At 47.8% G+C, this 18,281-nt stretch overlaps 1 protein-coding gene across 1 annotated transcript in view; it reads left to right on the top strand.

Moving 5' to 3' along the window:
- Window positions 1-549: 549 nt before the first annotated feature.
- Window positions 550-18,281, top strand: part of TNIK (TRAF2 and NCK interacting kinase) — a 443,318-nt gene continuing 425,586 nt past the window's right edge. The window contains exon 1 of the mRNA XM_075547026.1: window positions 550-803. Coding sequence (XP_075403141.1) covers window positions 747-803 — 57 coding nt within the window. The 5' untranslated portion in view covers window positions 550-746. The remainder of the gene's footprint in view (window positions 804-18,281) is intronic.

Here is an 18,281-nt window from a genome sequence, read left to right as displayed (position 1 = left end):
ACCCCCACCCCCCTCCACACCCCTTTTGGCGTTTACAACCCCAGACCAGTTTGAATCCCTCCCAGAAAGCCCAAGATGCCACCGAACCCCCATTTTGCTGCAGCGCCTGCATTGCACGCGGATACGTAAAAGCCTCCCCGTTCCTACGACAGGCACGCCAGGGCTCCGCACCAGCTCTCGGGTCCAACCCGCTCAGCGGGCAAAGCCGGGGCCGAAAGGGTGCCCGCCCCTCCCCCACCCCTGCTGGTGCAGAGGGACCCGGTCAGGAAGCGCGGCCTCCCTCCCGCCAGAGACCACGCCCCCTCCGCCGCCTCCCCCTCCCCCCTTTACTCCTCCCAGGAAGCGGTGATCGACAGTTCGGTGTGGTTCTCCACCCCCACTCCCCCAGCTGAGTGGAGGAGTTGATGTGTCTCATTAGAACAGCCAATGCAGCCGCCATCCACGCACCAGCAAAGCAGCATGTCCCATTTAAATCCACCCACGCAGCCCCAGCGCCCTTAGCCGCTCCGGGCGCACAGCCCACTCGCACCGCGGCTCCGGGCTGGACGGTCCGCGCAGGTGGAGCTCGCAGAGCCGGCGGATCCGAGCCGGCGCGCAGGGAGCGCCCGGGGGGCGCGGGGGAGGCTGGGCCCCGGGCCTCGCGAGCGACCCCCGCATGAAGACGCGAGCGAGGTAGACCAGGGTGGGATTTCCTAGGGAGACGCTTCGCGGTGGTTCTGCTCCGGCTCTCCCGTGAAGAGGTCGACATGGCGAGCGACTCTCCGGCTCGCAGCCTGGATGAAATCGATCTGTCGGCTCTGAGGGTGAGCGGCACGCGTTTTCTGATTTCTTCCCCTGGGGGGGTAGGTGAGGGCGAAGGAGCTCGGCGCATGGACCGAGGCGGGAGATTGCGAGCGGAGGGAACCGGGGATCTTGTTTGTGCTCGGGGCTGGCTGGGGTGCTCTTACTGGAGCCCCCGTGTGGGGGGCACGTTGTCCCCCTCTGCCTGGGTCCGATGCGCTCCAGACAGCGCGTGGAGCTTAAGCCACTTTGTCGTAGAGGAGTGTAAGAGCATTTAAATGAAAGACTCCCCAGCGTGTGTGTGTGTGTGTGTGTGTGTGTGTGTGTGTGCATACTACCTCGCGCATTCGCTTTATGCCCAGGCGGGAGGGCAGGATGCTGTCCCTTTCTGCAAAAAGAAAGAATCACAGTGCGAATAAAGGCATGAGCTGCGGGTTCCGAACCGCCACTCCAAGGAGCGGAGAGTGCTCTGCTTGTCTCGTAGATGGCTAGTGCCTCCCCCTCCCCCTTCCTACTTCTGGCGCCCAGGTGCCTCTTGGCGCCCCCTTCCATGCCAGCCTGCACTCACCTTTCCTCGGGGGCTTCACTCAGCCCTGGCTCTGCTTTCTGACTCAGTGGCTGTGACATTTCAGTTTTAAGGATGAACTTAAGCAGGTGAAAGGGGTGAGTTTTCTGCCCCTCCCCCCCAATCCACCGGAACCCCCGTGTGTGTGTGTGTGTGAGTGTGTGTGTGTGTGTGTGTGTGTGTGTGTGTGTGTGTGTGTGAGTGAGTGTGTGTGTGTGTGTGTGTTTTCCTTGTGTCTGTGGCCGGTTCTTTGTAGAGCACCTCCCTTCCCCCAGCCCCTGGTCTGCACTTACCTTCGTGGGCATTGCCTTAGACGCCTTGCCTTTTCATTGTATTGACTGAGACATCACTGGTATAGAATCCATTTTGCTGCTGTTTTGTGATCCGAATCCCGGGAGTCCCAGGGTGGCCTCGCCGCCTGTCTACCCCAACCCCCAACCCCCAACCCCTACACACTCCTTCAGGGAAGGGAGCCGAGCTCTTCTTGCCATTTTAATTAGATGCTGCCTGCTGGAGGAAAGGGGGTGAGGGGCGGGGTGGGGAGTGAGGGCAGCAGTGGGGATGCATTGGGCACCCATTTAAAGGCTTCTCCTGCACCCTCCCTCATGGAAAAGAATAGCAACCCCATCTATTTGCTGCATGGCGGGCTGGTGAGGCTGAATTGATGGTGGCTCTCCACACGGAGACAAGCAGGACTGAAGTTCACACGCCCTCCCGAGGAATACGTTGGTAGATTGAAGCTAAATCTCCAGGGCCATTTACCTGGATCCTCAGTACTGCTGACATTGCTGCTTTCCGCCACGGGTATTTTAAAAAGGGACTATTTCGATCAAAGCGGTACTTTTTCTTTAGCTTCCTGTCATCCTCTATCTTTTTCCTCCACCGCCCCAACACACTGTTTCCAGAGAGGCGCTTTCCGCCAGGCAGTCCCGGGAAGAAACAGATGCCACTTGAAACAGCCTTGCTCTGATAGTTGGGCAGCAAAAGCCCATCCATGCACTGTTTACAGTAAGCTGCTTATTTTCCTGGCGCCAAAATGCCACATTCAGAACCCGCTGCCCTCTGGGTGGGGGTGGTTGGTAATTGGGTGGGGGCTTTGCCCAAGCCTTTGGCTTCCTGCTTGACCCACTGAGTATTCATTTGTCTGCCAGGGGAATTGCTCCTGGTCGGTTAATCAGGTGGATGGACAACCAGGCTTCCAGGTGGGGAAATGTACAGGCATGAGGGGGTCCGGACAATAGGCAGTGCTTGTGATTGATCTAAGCCAGAATCAACACCTCTCTATCACTCTTCTAATGAGGGTGCTGTGTGGTGATTTTTAAGTTGGGTTTCTCGGGAAGGGTTTCTGGGAGCTAGAGCACACAGCCAGGAGGGTGAGCAAACCCTTAGGACTCCCAGGGATGGCCAGAGATCGCTCCGCATTCAGATACCTGCGCTTGTGGAATCTGTGTTTTGACAAAATCCCGTTCTACCATTCAAGCAATGGCTCTTTGTGGCTTGTGCTCTGCCTGTGTCTTTCTGCCTGCCCTGAGGCAGAGGGAGACATCCCCGTTGACTGGAGGACTTGACTGTAGACTGGAAACAATTGAGTCCTGAAGGGCTGGGGTCAGCCACTGGTCTTGTGGTAGACAGGGTGTGCTACCCAGGAGAGGGTTCAAAGGCCACACAGGCACCCCCAAACCCAAAGGGAGAGCATCTCTATCTACCCACATTGAGTCGTGGGTGCATCTAGATGCAAAGTCTCATTGGTTCCTAAAAGCCTTGGTACTGAGCACCTCCTAGGGAAAGCCTGACCCCTGAAATGCAGCCAAGGTCAGTGCCTTCTAGGAGCATTGGCTGCCGTCTGGGTGCCTGGCTGTTTCCGTGACTCTTTAATGTACACAATCAATGCTCTTTTTGTAAGCGCTGTGCTCAATGCTTTAAACCCTGATCCTGTCTGGGGAGGCCTTCATCCCTGTTCTCACTTTGGGCACTTATTGTTCTCAGCCAGTGATCCCAAACTGGACCCAGCCTCAATATTCCCCAAATAGTAACAATGCATAATTTAAACCAGGGCAACTGGTGACAGCGGTGATCCTTTAAATCATGCACGATTTGCATGGTTGGGGAAAGTGAGATGAAGGCCGGGCCTTCTCTGGTTGGCAAACAGATCATTCGAAGCCAGTCTAGGTAGTCCTGATTTCTAGAGCTCAGACAGATAAGCAAAGTCTTGGGGCAGGCTGGGGTGGTGGTGTGCTTTTGTAGAATTGGAGCTGGAAGGGAATGGCAGAAAACTCATCCACTCTCTTCTTTTAGCACATAGGCACCTGAGCCCAGAGAGGTGAACCCCTCACCCAAGGTCGCACAGGTGCTGGGAAGAGGCTTGGGAAGTGAATTTAGGTTTTCTGACTCCTCATTCGGGCTCTCTTCTTTCTCTAAGTCATGTTGTCTGTGGCTGAATCAGAAATCAATAATGCATTTTCTGCCTGAGCACAGCAAGCGGCAGAGAAGAATAATTTCACCAGGGTTATGGGATTTTATTTATTGAGAAGCAGGAAAATGGCTTCGTGCCACGTCAGCTCAGCTCGTCACTCACAGACCCCTGGAGCTTTAGAGGTCCTTTTGGAATTCATCCTGGGCAGCCCCTCATCCCTTCTGCCTCTGCCCACCCATGTTGGCTGAATCCCTTAGACCGGGGAACTTTTCTGGGTAACCCATCTCCATCGGAATCTCCCACGGGATCAGTCTGGATTTGGACGTTGCTTTAGATGCCCCTGCATGTGACTATCATGAATATAAAATAAACCCATTCCCTATGGGTGTGTGAAAATGTGTGCGTACAGAAAACAGTTGACTCATTCAGACCCGGGTTGGAGTCCTTCTTGCTTCAAGGCATCAAGAATGAAATTTGCTACCAGTATGAGGTGAGCACAGCCTAGGAGTTCTTGAGAGGTTAGTGTATTTCTAAACCTGAGCACCTTGGCTGTCCTTCGCTTGGCTCACAGGGTCTGGCATCCATGGTTTGGCCACTGTTGACCTCAGACTCTCAGCATCTACCAGGCTCACACACAAGCTTCAAACTGAACAGAAAGAGCTGGCTTCTGGTGGCTTCTCTCCAAACCCTCGCTCCCTCCTGGGCTCAGCCAATTCTCCCCTGTTGAGACCCATACAAAGGGGCCTCATCTTTGAAGCCTTGTGTACAGTCCTGCCACTACACTTTTGGTGTTTGTGTTATAATTGGTGTGGGGTTTTCTTTCTATTTCCCCAGTAGACTCTGAGCTCCTGGATGGGGAGGTGGGAGGGAAGGGAAAGGGCTAGAGCTTATTCATCCTTGAGTTTCTAGTCCTTGTCATTTGCATGAATAAATGCATGAATGCATGAGTGAATAAGTGAATGGATGAATGCAGTGTCCATGTCTTACCAGTCTGACTTTGGGTAAGTTACTTAGCCTTAATTCCCTTAAAAATGGAAACTTGCCATCCAGACTGGTTCAAAAAAAAAATACAGCATTATGGCAGTGCGCTGCCGACTGTACATCATTATAATGAATATGGTATTAATGACGACATAGAATCTTACAGGAAGCTTGAGTCCACAAACATTTGAATCTAGTGACTGCACCTAGAATCTAAAATGATCCTGTCAGAAAGATAGCAGGTGATTCTGGCTTTCTTCTTAATGATCAGGGCGGGGAGCCGTGGGGGTGAGTGGGTTACATGGTGGACTGCTAACCCGGAGATCAGCAGATGGAAACCACCAGCCACCTGTGGGAGAAAGAGGAGGCTTTCTATTCCTGTAAAGACCGGAACCGTCTAGGAAACCCCCAGGTTTCGTTCTACACTGGCCTATAGGGACCCTATGCGTCAGGATCAACTGGATGGTTGTGGGGCTTGTTTGCTTAATCAGGACATTGGTGTCCCGGGGGTGGGGGTGGGGGGGGCATGAAAGGTGAATTGCCTCACCACTGGCTGAAAGGGTGCGGTTCAAACCAGGGCTTCCAATGGTTCTTTCTGGCTTGAGCCCCTCCTGAGAATTTGTATTTCTATTTCAGATAAACTAAACCAGAACCTAATCTACACTGTAACACGATTGTCATGTGGTTCCTATGTGTATGAAAGAATCATAAGAGAATCACCTATAGAGTCTGATGCATGCATTTATCTCAGAGAGGAAACGCAACTTCTCCGCAAGGTGTTGAAGTGGAGGGAGCTGGTTGGAAGTCCTGATTCAGATCCACCCAGAGGTGCCCCGGAAAAGAGGGGTCTTTTGAAAGGGCACAGCCTTGACAAATCTGTGGAGTGAGTAGTTCTACCCTGTACACGTGGGGCTGATATGACTGGACTTGATGACCGCGAACAGCAACGTCAATGTATATGTTCTTCTGGGGGCCTGATTGAATTTTCCCCGTGGTGAGATCTGCCCCCAAACTTTTAGGAGATGAGCATATTTCCAAACCAGGATCAATATTATTTGCCAAATTAAAAAAAAAAAACATTTTTGCCTACTTGTGGATGGATTATTACTTAAATACAAACAAATTTATGATTTCTGTGCCTTTCCAGGTAATTCTTTTGGGGTACATCTAAAATGATGCCCTAATACAATAGCCCAGCACTTAACACCTTTGAACCGAGGCCTCGGGAGACTCAAAGCACTCTTGAAATGTAATTATTTTATTCGCCCCGTGTACTTAATTAAATTTGGTCTTAAATGCGATGTTAGTAAAGGTGTACCAATTGGCAAGATAACATCTTTAAATGATAAATAGCTTGGCAGTTCTTTCATTAGATGCATTTGTTGTTTTTCAGAGGTATTAAGTTGATGTTTTCTTTGCAATTGCGTTTCCTCATATTAAGATAGGATGTACCGACAGTTACCAGAACATTGGAGAAATATGCATACTCATTTTCAGTATTATTTGCTGTGTAATCTTTAATACAAAAACTAATTTAAGTCATGTATGATCATCTACTTAGAAGGTCGACTACCTAACAGTTTTTCTTGATGGAAATATCTATAGGTCCTCCTCCCCTCCTGTGATAGTCTGGGGACTTTAGAGAAACCAATCCACAGAAACTCATGTATAAGAGAGAGTTTTAAATAAAGGTTAAGTGCGCATCCAGAAAACACCCCAACCCAATGCTGCCAAGCACACAAGCCCAACATTAACCCATATGTCCAACACCAATCCACAAAGTCCTCCTCCATGTCATGAAACACACGCAGTGATGCCGATTGCAGGAGGAAAGCTGGATCAGTGAACGTGTAAGCCTCTCAGCGGTGGAAGGGGTCTCCACACGGCTACTCCAGCACCCAGGGTTACATTGGGGTAGGTCCATGCGGCTTCTCCTTGGGGATATATTGCAGGAAGTGAGCCTTGCAAGCTGAAGCAGGGAACTGCTAAGGCAGCTGCACCCTGGTCTGACCATCAGAAAGCAAGAGCCCTGAAACTAGAAAGGCGAGCCTCACTAAGCAATTTATCCCTCCGCCCTTCAATTAACCCCACATGTGTTTATCGGCCGGGTTGGCACAATAAACTAACTACCTCACCTCCCCGCCCCCCAAACCCAAACAGTATTGTCTGCAAGGCCCTTTGATATCTTGTCATTTTGAATCTTGTTGTCTGGCCCTTCCCTTTTTTCCATCCCCTCTCTCTTGGGATTAATTTTCCATGCACTTTTTGTTCCAACACCACTTTTCTTTCAGTGACAGGAGGCCTGAAGTCCAACCAGCTTTGAGCTTTTGTGATTCAATCCTGTCTGCCTTGCCCAGCTGAGCCACAGTGTGACAGACCATCCTCTGATTCAGTGTCTCTGAAAGCACGTTGATCACGAGCCTGGAAGACGCTTTCGTGACAGATTGGTTCTTCGACTCGTATTTCTACGGGGGAAGGAGATCTGAGAACACGGCCTAACCCGGGGGATTCGCAGTGTGCTGAGGCGTCCCAGAGAATCTTCCTGATCTTTTTGAACGAAATGTTGTTCTGTGCATAGAAATTTAAGGTTCCTAGTGGAGAGAGAGCGGGAGGACTTAAATAGAAAATGTTGGATGAATTCTGCTCGTCATTTCTTCCATTCTGGGTGGGAGTTGATTTCCCTCCAGAGAAAGATGATTCTCAATCCACTGCTTTCTGCATGCCTAGCTGTTTTCAGTTGTCTCAGGGGGGGCTCCTGCAATTCTCAAAACACATTTTGTTTTACCCCAATCTTAAAAATCTCTCTTTAATTAATCGATTGCATGGGTCTTTTTTCTTTTACCTCTACTCTCACTGGCAGCCAGTGCGGTTCCTTTCTCTTGGGCAGCACCTAAGACAAGAGCCACTGGGACCACAGTCTCCTCCCTGCTGCTCCGTCCTAGACGCTGGCGTCATGCTCATCTTCCTAGCTCCCAGCACACTTTCAATCATGGTGTTTCTGATTCCAGACCTTTCCTGGTTCAAACGTTAGCTTAGTGTCAAGACCACTGACAATTCAGCTGAGCGTCCATCCAATCTCCGCAGTTTTCATGATTGTTCCTTCACCGACGTCCATTGCTACCTGGAGGGACCACCTGCTTCCTTCGCGGGTGCTCTTTAGGGACCCACTGCCATCTTAGCCTTTTCTGTATCGACTTCCCTAACACTCCCCACACAAAGGTCACTCTTTCCACAGAATTGCCCCCCTTTTCGGTGAGACCCAAAGTATCGCCCTCACGTCTTCACAGCACCTCTATACTCCTGAGAACTTTCTGTCTTGGGTTACATTCACGAGGAGGCAATGCGCTTCATGAAGGCACTGTGTAGATTTCATTTACTTAGGTCTCACCCACCCGTTTCTCTAACCCAGCAATGGCTCAATACATTTGTATTGAGTTGATGAAGTATGAGCTGCACAGCCCACTTTAGGATGGCTGCAGGTGGTGTGGCATAGAGTGGGCTTAGCTGGATGTTTCTACCCTGAGCTCCCTCAAGATGTTCTAGTCTATGTGTCAGTAGGAGCATGAAGGTGCGACTGGGGCAAGGGAGATCTGCTTCCAAGATCAGTGACTCCGGTGGTGCTGGTTGTTTGTTGGTAGGGGGGCTTCAGGTCCTTCCCATGTGGGCCCTTCTGTGGACTGCTTGAGCCTGGTAGTGACATCCTGATTGCTCAGAGTGAGTCATTCCAGAGTTCAAGCAGAAGCCCTGTTGTCTTTTATGACCCAGTGGTGGAAGTCCACTCAAATGTAACCCAGTGCCGTTGAGTCCACGCTGACTCATTGTGATCTTACAGGATCAAGCAGAACTCCACACACTTTCCAAGACAGTCATGGATGAAAACAGACTGCCGCATCTGTGGGCCACTAAGCGACTGGTGTGTTCAAACAGTGGACCTTTGATTGGCAGCTGAATGCTTTAACCACCGTACCACCACGGCTCCATTGGAAGGCAGGATCCTTCATTTCTGCAGTATCCTATTGGTTATCCAGGTCATCCCTGTGTAGTGTGTGTGGGAGGGGACAAAATAGGAGCCTTGACACAGGAAGGCATTAATACCACTGCGGGCCCTCTTGGAGGCCGCCTACCAGGCACAGGCTGTCTTCAATGCCTGCCTCTCACATAACATTACTCTCCCAACCTGTGCCTACAGGTTAGCATGTTTTTCCTTTAAAGCCGTATGGCTATCTGAAAATATATATATTTAAAAACAGAAGTGGTTCCACGGAGACAATTCTGACTCCTCTATAAATATCAGAACCAATCGCACTGCCACCCGGTAGACTGCGACTCATAGAGCCAATAGGACAGAGTGGAATTGCCCTGTGGGCTTCCGAGACTGGAAAGCTTTACAGGAACAGAAAGCCTGGGCTTTCTCCCCACGGGCGGCTGGCGACTTTGGACTGCTGAACTGATTAGCAGTTCGAAGTGCCCAAGAGTGCCACCACATCGATGGGTATTTTTAATCTTTTCCCTCCCCCTGGACCCTAAGCCTGTGTGTTTATAATTATAGTCCTAGTCCTTAGCATTGTGCCTGGCACGTGATAAATATTGATTGACTAATAAACGTCAATCGAATGAATAAAATGAATTTGTTGGGAAGAAATCTTATTTATTTCTTTAATTCCTTATTTGGGACACTTTATTCCTCCAAATAATGACTTGTGCCAGTTTCTAACAAAAGGCACAAATAGGATAAAGCTATAACATGAATAGCAGTGAAAGGAAAAAGTACACATGTATCTGCCCAGAATTCAGTGATCACTTTGTCCAATTTGGCTCCTTTGCAGGTGGAAATTAAACTCAGAGGCCCCGAAATCCCGGAGGCAGAGCTGGGTCTAGAGGGGACTCTTCCCATCCTTATTATGCCTCAACCCTCAGTGACATCCCTGCACCCTCTTCGTGAATCAGTTAGTCCCACCACATAAAGGTCACCTAACAAAATATGGACGCAGGGATGGTTATCAATCTGCTGGTTGCCGGTCTGTCTGCATGTACACAACACAATTAGCAATGCCTATGAGCCAATAGGAAGCAGCCAAATCTATTTTATTTGAGAGGAGAGCTCAACTGAGTTAATCAGTCTAGAACATTAGCTGCGCTTTAGACATAGAAAATAAAAAGAGGTAGCGGACTCTGAGGATGGAGCGAGCCCAGCTGTAGAAGTGTGCGATGTATGCAGGGCCTTAGCTGTAGCAAGGAGCCACGGAGACGCACACTACTAGTGGGAGCAAACACTTCTGCATCATATATTTTTTAATGAAATGAAAGGAGTGGTGTCTGATTCTCATTCGAAAAGGCAGACAGACATGGTCATCTTGGAAAATAGAGAAAGAGAAAAAGGAAGTCTGAAATCATTCAAAATCATAATTCCCAATGATAGCCAGGTCTACATTTTGCTACATGGCTGAGCAAGATTTTTTCCACGCTTTAAAATTGAGATCATGTTGGATGCTTATTTTCAAAATGCTTCTTTGCTTACCAACTTGCATTTGCTCGTGATTAATATTTTCCTGTGGCATCGTTTTAAATACTTTATATGAGAAATTTTAAAGTTGCATGAATGTAGAACAAATATTAGAATATATTGCTGGTAGGAATGCAGAATGAATGATACAGTCACTTTGGGAAACAGATTGGCAGTCCCTATATGACCCAGTAAGAGAACGGAAAACACAGACAAATGGAAAAACATGTCGACCAAAGAATGTACATAACTGTCACAACAGCCTCAAAGTTGAAACAACCTAAATATCGAACGACAGATGAGTGGATAAACCAAATACTGTCTATCTATACAATACAGTAGTGTTTAGCCATCAAAAGGAACGGATGGATACACGCAGCAACACGGATGTACCGTATGTACTCGTGGGTAAGCTGAGTTTTTCAGCACATTTTTAATGCAGTTTTTGTGGTAAAATTAGGTGCCTCGGCTGATATTCGGTTGGCTTATACTCGAGTATTTACGGTACCTTGAAAATATGCTAAATGAAAGAAAAAAGACACATATTATATGAACCTACTGACACAGCCACAATAAAATCTAAAGACACAAAACACATATACCTAGGACTCTGTTGACATGAAATGTCCAGGATAGGCAAATCCATGAAGGCAGATAGTAGAGTAGTGCTTGCCAAGAACCGGGAGAAAGGGGGAGGAGGGGATGGCTACTGATGTCTTTAACCTAGATGGCAGAGATGGTTGTATAACTCCATGAATATACTAGAAAGCATTCAACTATAGACTTTTAAAGTGTGAATTTTTGGGTGTGTGCATTAGATTTTAACAAGGCTGCCATAAAAATGTGGGCAGAATAGTAGAATGAGACCCAACTGAATGCAGTAATTATCCTCTTGTGATCAATCTTGTTTCATCTGTACTACCTACTTCCCCCCATATTAATTGGAAGTAGTGCATACTTTAAGTTGTAAATATTTCAATATGCTTCTCTCATAGATACTCTTTAGATTAGTGAGACATTGGACTGCTGACCACAAGGCATGGGGTTCAAAACCACCAGCTACCCCGAGAGAGAAAGATGAGCCTCTGCTCCTGCAAAGATTCTCAGGCTCAGAAACCGGATAGAGGGTCGCTTCGAGTTGGGATGGACTCTGATGGCAGTGACTTGTTGGTGTTGTATGTTTGGGTGGCACAAAATGTTTTGTGCTCGGCTGCTCACCAAAAGGTTGTTGAGGGGGTCCCAGCCTGGTGGGCTGGGGAAGCAGGCCTGGTTATGCGCTTCCAAAAGGCCACGGCCATGAGGATCCTGGAGAGTAGAGTTTTACTCTGCATCAGTGGCATCTCAACAGCACCTGATATAGTATCTACTCATACCCAAACCCACCTCTCTGTTGAGTTCCGGCTCACGGCAGCCCTGCAGAGCAGGGGGTAACTGCCTTCTGGATTTCTGAGTCTTTATACTCTTCAGCCATTTGATCCTCACAAGTTTCCTGTGGGAGAGGGGCGTGCCATTCACAGATGAGCTTAGATAAATTAAACCATTTACCCCAGGTCAAAGAGCCACTCAGCGATGAAGTCACACTCACCTCCCCAGCCACTGGCCGTGGTGACTCACATGGCCATCAATTGACTTAAGGAAATTGTTGTGACATCAGAATTACCTTGTGCATTATCTCCCTGCGCCTCATAGATTTCCCAGAAGTCTTGGCTTTGCACACAAGGTCTTCTCTTTGATGAGCATAGCGCTCTCTGAAGAGTTAGGAGTAAACAATTTCTTCTTCATGACTCACATTTTTTTAATAGCCAAAGATAGCTCAAAATGTTTTGCTTTTTCTTATTGAAAAACCAAAATAATCCCCCCGCGAATTGTGAACTATTTGGGGATTAGCAGTGATTCCCTGGTGCAGTATGTATAAGGGATGTTTATGTTGACATTGTCATTTTCTTTGGAAAAATCCCCCAACAAGTGTGCAACAAGGAGGCATGATGGTGGGCCGGCATGCTTTGGCAGACTTGGACGACAAGGACATTGGGATGCTTACAGAAGCCAACAGCCACGTCACACACAAAGGGGGCCATTCTTCTCTGCTTGGTGGTGATTAAAAGGAAAACCCTGACTGACACCTTTTCATATAGATAGGGATGTTTTAAGGTTACACTGAACAAGAGACAAGATGGAGTTGTGGTCCAAGAGAGGAAGAACCGCTGTACTTTGCGCACAAACCAGGCTCCTTTCCACCTGGTTTTATACATAAGAGACTATTAAAGTGGACACAGCTCCATGGCTGCCATTTGGGAGGTGGTAAGTTGTCTCGACTGGCTAGCTCTTGGAACAACCTAACTCTCCATTACAAAATGCCTATCAATCATATATACCGCGGTGGGAGCCCGGAGCTGCGTTTGGACAAGGTTTCATCATTTCTACCTTTAGGTATTTTTTTAGCCTCCTATAATCAAATGACAGAAATGTGGTGGGTGGCAGAGGTTGTGAGCAGTAATTGCGTACTGTATTTAAATAATAATAATAATAATACTTAGCATTTATAGAGCACTTTACATCTTCAAAGTACTTGCAAACATTACCTAATTAAATACCCTCTCTGATTATAATCTGGATATAAATGCACTTGAATCTGGAGCAGGGTCATGAGAAAAGTATGCATTTGAACATTACTGCTAGGTAAGCTTTTGAAAACGAGGCAGGGATGGGAAGGTTAGAATTTGGGATTTGGTTGGACTGTTTTTGTGCACCCTATTCAGCCTGATGGACGGATCGGATTCCATCTTCATTTTATTGATGGTTCTGCTTGATTTCTGATCACTAAGAGCTAAGTACGATCACAACTGTGATTCTTTTAAAAGGCTAAAATATAAACAATATAACTAAGCTTCAACATGGGCTTCCTCAGGACATTTTGTGCCATGAAATTCTTTTGGTAAGTGAAACGGAGTGGGGTCGTGCAAGGAAGAATGGCTATGCATTGTGGATTAGTAATTTCTATCTGAGAATAATAGATGAAGCTGCACAGTGGGATTTGTCATAAAGCAATGCTTTAGAGAAATGAAACAGCCTTAGTCTGGCTGCACTAACTACCTCTTGCCCTTTTGGATATGAATCAGTTCATTATCTCTTTGCATGTATGTCCTGTTTGCTAATTTAGAAGTTATGTGGAGAATTGCCTTTTGGGGCTTACCCAGGATGAAGGAGAAGGTTCTGAACCCAACATACTGGGCTACGATATGCAAGGTCAGCAGTTCAAAACCACCAAGCTGCTCATCACGAGAAAGATGTGGCTTGCTACTCCCGTAAAGAGTGACATTCTTGGAAACTCACAGGGGCAGTTCTACCCTGTCCTAGAGGGTCATTATGGGTCAGCATTGACTTGATGGCAGGAAGTTGTTTGTTTGTTTGTTTTGTGCGTTGTGATTTTGAAGAGCTGGTTGACAGGGTTACCACCTAAACCAGTGGTTCTCAATGTGGGATTGTCAGGCTGCGGCATCTCTTGGGCCGGGCCTCCTGATGTATGGGAACTGGCCTTCACTATGTGCTTTCATAATAGATGACACTGATGCATACTAGAGGCTCAGCCCACTGACCTAGATGCTTAAAGACAACTCCCTTTCCTTTCTTTCATACATTGAACAAATAGTTCTGGGGGTGTCAGCCATTACACTGAGATACCGAGTTTCTTCGTTATCTAGTGCTCCCCCAACAGGGATACTCCGAGGTGGCTTTAATAAACAGAGGTTTATGTGCGTACAGGGCGGGGGGCGAGAGGCCTAACTCAGAGGAAGCCTTTCTCTTTCTGTTGGCATCAGAGGAGGGCCTTGTCTCAGATGGAGAGGCCCAGGGGCTGTATCAATGGGCTCAAGCAAAGGAATAGCTGGGAGGGTGGCACAGGACTGGGCAGCGTTTTGCTTCGTTGCCCTTCTGGTCGCTGTGGGCAGGAACCGGCTTGATGGCACCGAACAACCACAACATGTCTCGGGCCCTGGGCGAGCTTCATCTCTCTTTCCCCGTCTCTTCTTCACTGACTTCCTTGTTCCATCTCGTGTATATTTCAGAAGAGATTGATTCAAAACTCACCCTACACTCATCCCGCCTCAGTCATAGAACAAAGACAACTCATTCCCAAGGGGGATGATAACCCCAGACGGGTGAGGGGTAAGAGGTCAGGGTTCCCAGCACATATGTTTGGAGGACACAGTTTAATCCACAGCCCCAACGACACAGTGATAAGACAGATGTGATCCCTCTTCCCAAGGACCTTCCTGCCTGATGACTGGGGGACACAGACATTAAAGAAGTAATCATAGAAATGATATGTGAAATACAGGCTGCCTTTGGAAAACACGGAAGGAAACTGGGGGGGAAACTTGAATGTGCCTGACAACGTTGCAGAGGAAGACAGGGCAACTTTCCCCTAAAGTGTTGAAGCACAAAGAAATCATGAGAGACACCCACCGTGAGAAGTATGGAATGACAAAGTTCCTGCTAATACCTGATGCATCGGGATACTTGAAAAGTCTAAAACACTCAGCGGGTAATCTCTGACAGTTCTGTGGTGCCATTTTTTTTTCTTTTCTGATTGCCAAGCTCACTCCAGGTGCACCACGGCCCCACCCCATGATTGTGAAATGACATCCTTCTGATGTTAACTTCCTGTTTTTCACCTATGGGTCTTTAGGGATTCAGTGGAAAGCCCAGGAGATGCTGACATTGATGTTCCGCGTTCACAGGAGTCTTCCAGCCTTGTCTTTGTTTGAAGACTGAAATCTTGTGGTTCTTTATTTTTTTGTGGCCTGGAAAAATGATAGGGACAGTGTGACTCTAGGCAGCAGGTTGGAGGCCTCCTCTTCTGGAGAACCCCCACAGAGTTTCTTTCTAACAACAAACCATGAACATCCCTTCCCTAGCCGCAGAGGCGCCGCATGTTATTGTTCAATCCATAGTTCTGAGGTCAGCACCCTGCTCGGTGGCAGTGTCTCCATGAAGCTAAGAGCGAATTGATACATGCTGTGGGGTTGCTGGCGTCAGAATCAACTTCATGGTCGTGGGTTTGACGCAAGTGCTAGATTGAGTCCTGGTGACACAATGGTTAAACTTTCACCTTCGAACCCCAAAAAGGCAGACGGTTTGAATGACGCTACTCCACAGAGATGGACAGTCTGCTTCTAGAAAGATTCACAGCCTTGGAAACCTGAGGGGCTTAGGGTCACTTTGAGTTAGGGTCAACTCCATGGCAATGGGTTTGGACTTGATTTGGATATGTGGTCAGTGTGTGTTTATTTGGGGGAGGGGGGTGGCCATCGTGATATTTGGAGCAAGCTGGTACACCAATGGAGAGGGAGCATGTGTCCAAGATGTAGTTTGTTTCCATTGCTGGGGAAGGTGCTTTTGAAAAAGCAAACCCGGAGATCTCCACAGGAAAGACCCGTTTGAGAGGAGACAAAGAAAATCACCACGAAAGCTTTGCAAAATGTTGTCATTTGAATAACACTCAATAAATATTTGTTGAAGGAAAAATAAAATCACCATGAAACTCTCCCTCTGCCATCGCGTGGACGCTGACTCTTGGCGACCCTGTGGGACCGGTAGGACGGCCCCCTGCGGGTTTCCGAGGACGGAACTCTCTGGGAGTAGAAAGTCTCTTCTTTCTATTTTGGAGCAACTGGTAGTTTGGAACAGCCAGCTTTGTCAGCCCAACTCATAACCACTATCTGGTTAAAAATTATTAGGTTTTTTTTTTCAACATTGACAAATAGGGAATAAATCCATCTCTCTTAGAGGAGGTCTTGAGATTCTCTTTGAGCAGAAAATCGCTCAAACGTTTTTATCCAGAGCACCGATTGCTTTCTACACAGGGTGCTGAACACCATCCCCTCATTTCTGTTCTGGACCACATGTGGGGCAACTTCCTCTCTAGAAGTGGTGATGTCATAAGCTCTTAGGGAATGATGAGTTTGAATGTTCTCTTCTTAGCCTCTGAACCCACGATTCTTTTCCTTTGCCTGGGTGGAACGGTCGTTGGAGTTGGAGGATGCTGTGTTTTCGATGGAATCTTCAGACTCCCCTCCAAGGCAGGGGTTGAGGACCCAGTGGAGGCCTGGGAGTTGAGTGCTTTGTTCCACTCTGGGTCAGACAGGAGCCAAGCAAGCGTCTGCTGTCTGCTCGTGTTTCCTTGAAACAGGTAGCTGTCATGCCCACCACAGAGACCTCTTTTCTCTCTGTACACATAAATAAAAATGCTACTGGGCTATCCTGCAGCAGAATATCCGGAGCTTCTCGGAGAAGGAAGATTGCTTGTCTGAACAATAGATAGATCTCCCTGTGAGTATTGTAAAGAACTGCCTTGTGCTGCAATTGGCCTTATTTCTTGAACATAATCAATGTTTATTTTTGGAGAGGAGCAGATGTAAAAGTGTGAAGTACAGACATCTCCACATTCGGGGGGTGGGTGGGGAAAAGGGGAGGAGGGCTGATGTTCCTTTAAGATCCTGGTAAGCCCATCTGAGTGACTCTGACTCTCTTGTTTTCTCCCCAGACTGACTGACAATTAGCAGGGGAAATCTCCTGGAACCTGACCAGCTGGGTACCTAAAGCTCCACTTAACTGATCGCACCAGAAAAGTGCTAGAGGATAATTATCATAGGTCTTTATCCCTGGGAACAAAAGGGTGCCCCTCCCACCCCCCAAGGAGAAAGGCTCTCTGTGAAGAGAGTAAATTGTACACATTCAGTGAAGCGAGTATGACACTGCAGGTAAAACGTTAGTGAAACTGAGATCAAAGCTGGGGTTTGTTTCTGGGCTGGACAAGTGAGTCACCGAGGTTCGAAAGCGTGGTGCCCCTTGGTGGTCTCTGCCACTGCCTCTCGTTCCCATTCCCTACTTGTATGTTTGCTCAAGGGACCCGGGATTTTCAAGGCAACAGGAACATTCATGTGACTATTATGCTCTCAGTCCCATTGAGACGAAGGCTGTTTCTTTTCTTCCCTGGATGCAGGGTCTCCCTTTGTGTAGTGTCACTCGATACAATGCAAGTTGCATCAGATTTAAAGCAATAATTCTCCGGCCCTCTTTTCTATCTCTGGGTTCTCTTTGCTGCCAATCTGGAAGTTGCTGCTGGTGGGCAGGCTTCACAGTCATTTGGCCCCAGGGACACATGGATCAGTGTGCCAAGTCCACGCTCGTTTGCTGTGCTTGGTTCCCTGAGAACTCCCTAGTGGTGAATATTGTGGACCAATTTTCTATAAGAATTACACTCTGTTGTTTAGTATTGCCTGGTTTTGTATGTGGCGTTGGTTTGTTTTTAGTTTTTAATTGGGTGAGGGTTTACAGAGCAGATCATCAGTTTTACATTCAACAATTCACACACACTTCACCTCATCTCATTGGTTATAGTCTCTCAATGTAGCGTCACTTATCCCACGCCCCCACTGAGTTCCCTGTGTCCATTCCTCCTCCTTTCCTAACCCTCTGACCTTTGACCTGGGGTACCTAACCCTCTGAACTTTGACCCGGGGTACATAACCTTCTGAACTTTGACCTGGAGTACATAACCCTTTGAACTTTGTCCTTGGGTAAGTGCTGGCCTTTGACTTTCAAATGGTTGACTACTCTACATGAATGAGTATCGTTTGCTGTAAAATAGAGCAATGAGGGTGAAGTCCGTTCCAGACCTGAAGGAGGACTAAGTCCCGTAGAGAGCCTTAGGGGTTTTACAAGTCTCTATCTAACTGGTAAACCGGGTCCCCTCTGTGATTCTGAGTTCTGCCACACGTTTTCTCTCACTCTCTAGGTCCCGTGAGTGCGAGCCCTTTGGGAGCAGTCGGTAGTGATAGCAGGGCACCATCCAGTTCTTTCGGTCTCAGGATTTTGGATGCTGATGTGCAGTGGTCTAACGGCTTACATGTATCTTCAATTTCTTACACTCTTCTTTCCACTGGGTGAAGGAAGACCATTATTTGCGTCTTAGATGGCTGCTCACACAAGTTTTTAAGGCCTCAACTGCTACTTACCAATGCGCGATGTAGGGCTTT

This window comes from Tenrec ecaudatus, chromosome 4, assembly GCF_050624435.1.
Source record: "Tenrec ecaudatus isolate mTenEca1 chromosome 4, mTenEca1.hap1, whole genome shotgun sequence".
Lineage (NCBI taxonomy): Eukaryota > Metazoa > Chordata > Mammalia > Afrosoricida > Tenrecidae > Tenrec > Tenrec ecaudatus.
The sequence above is the reverse complement of the archived record's forward strand: the minus strand, read 5'-3'. Positions and strand labels throughout refer to the sequence as shown.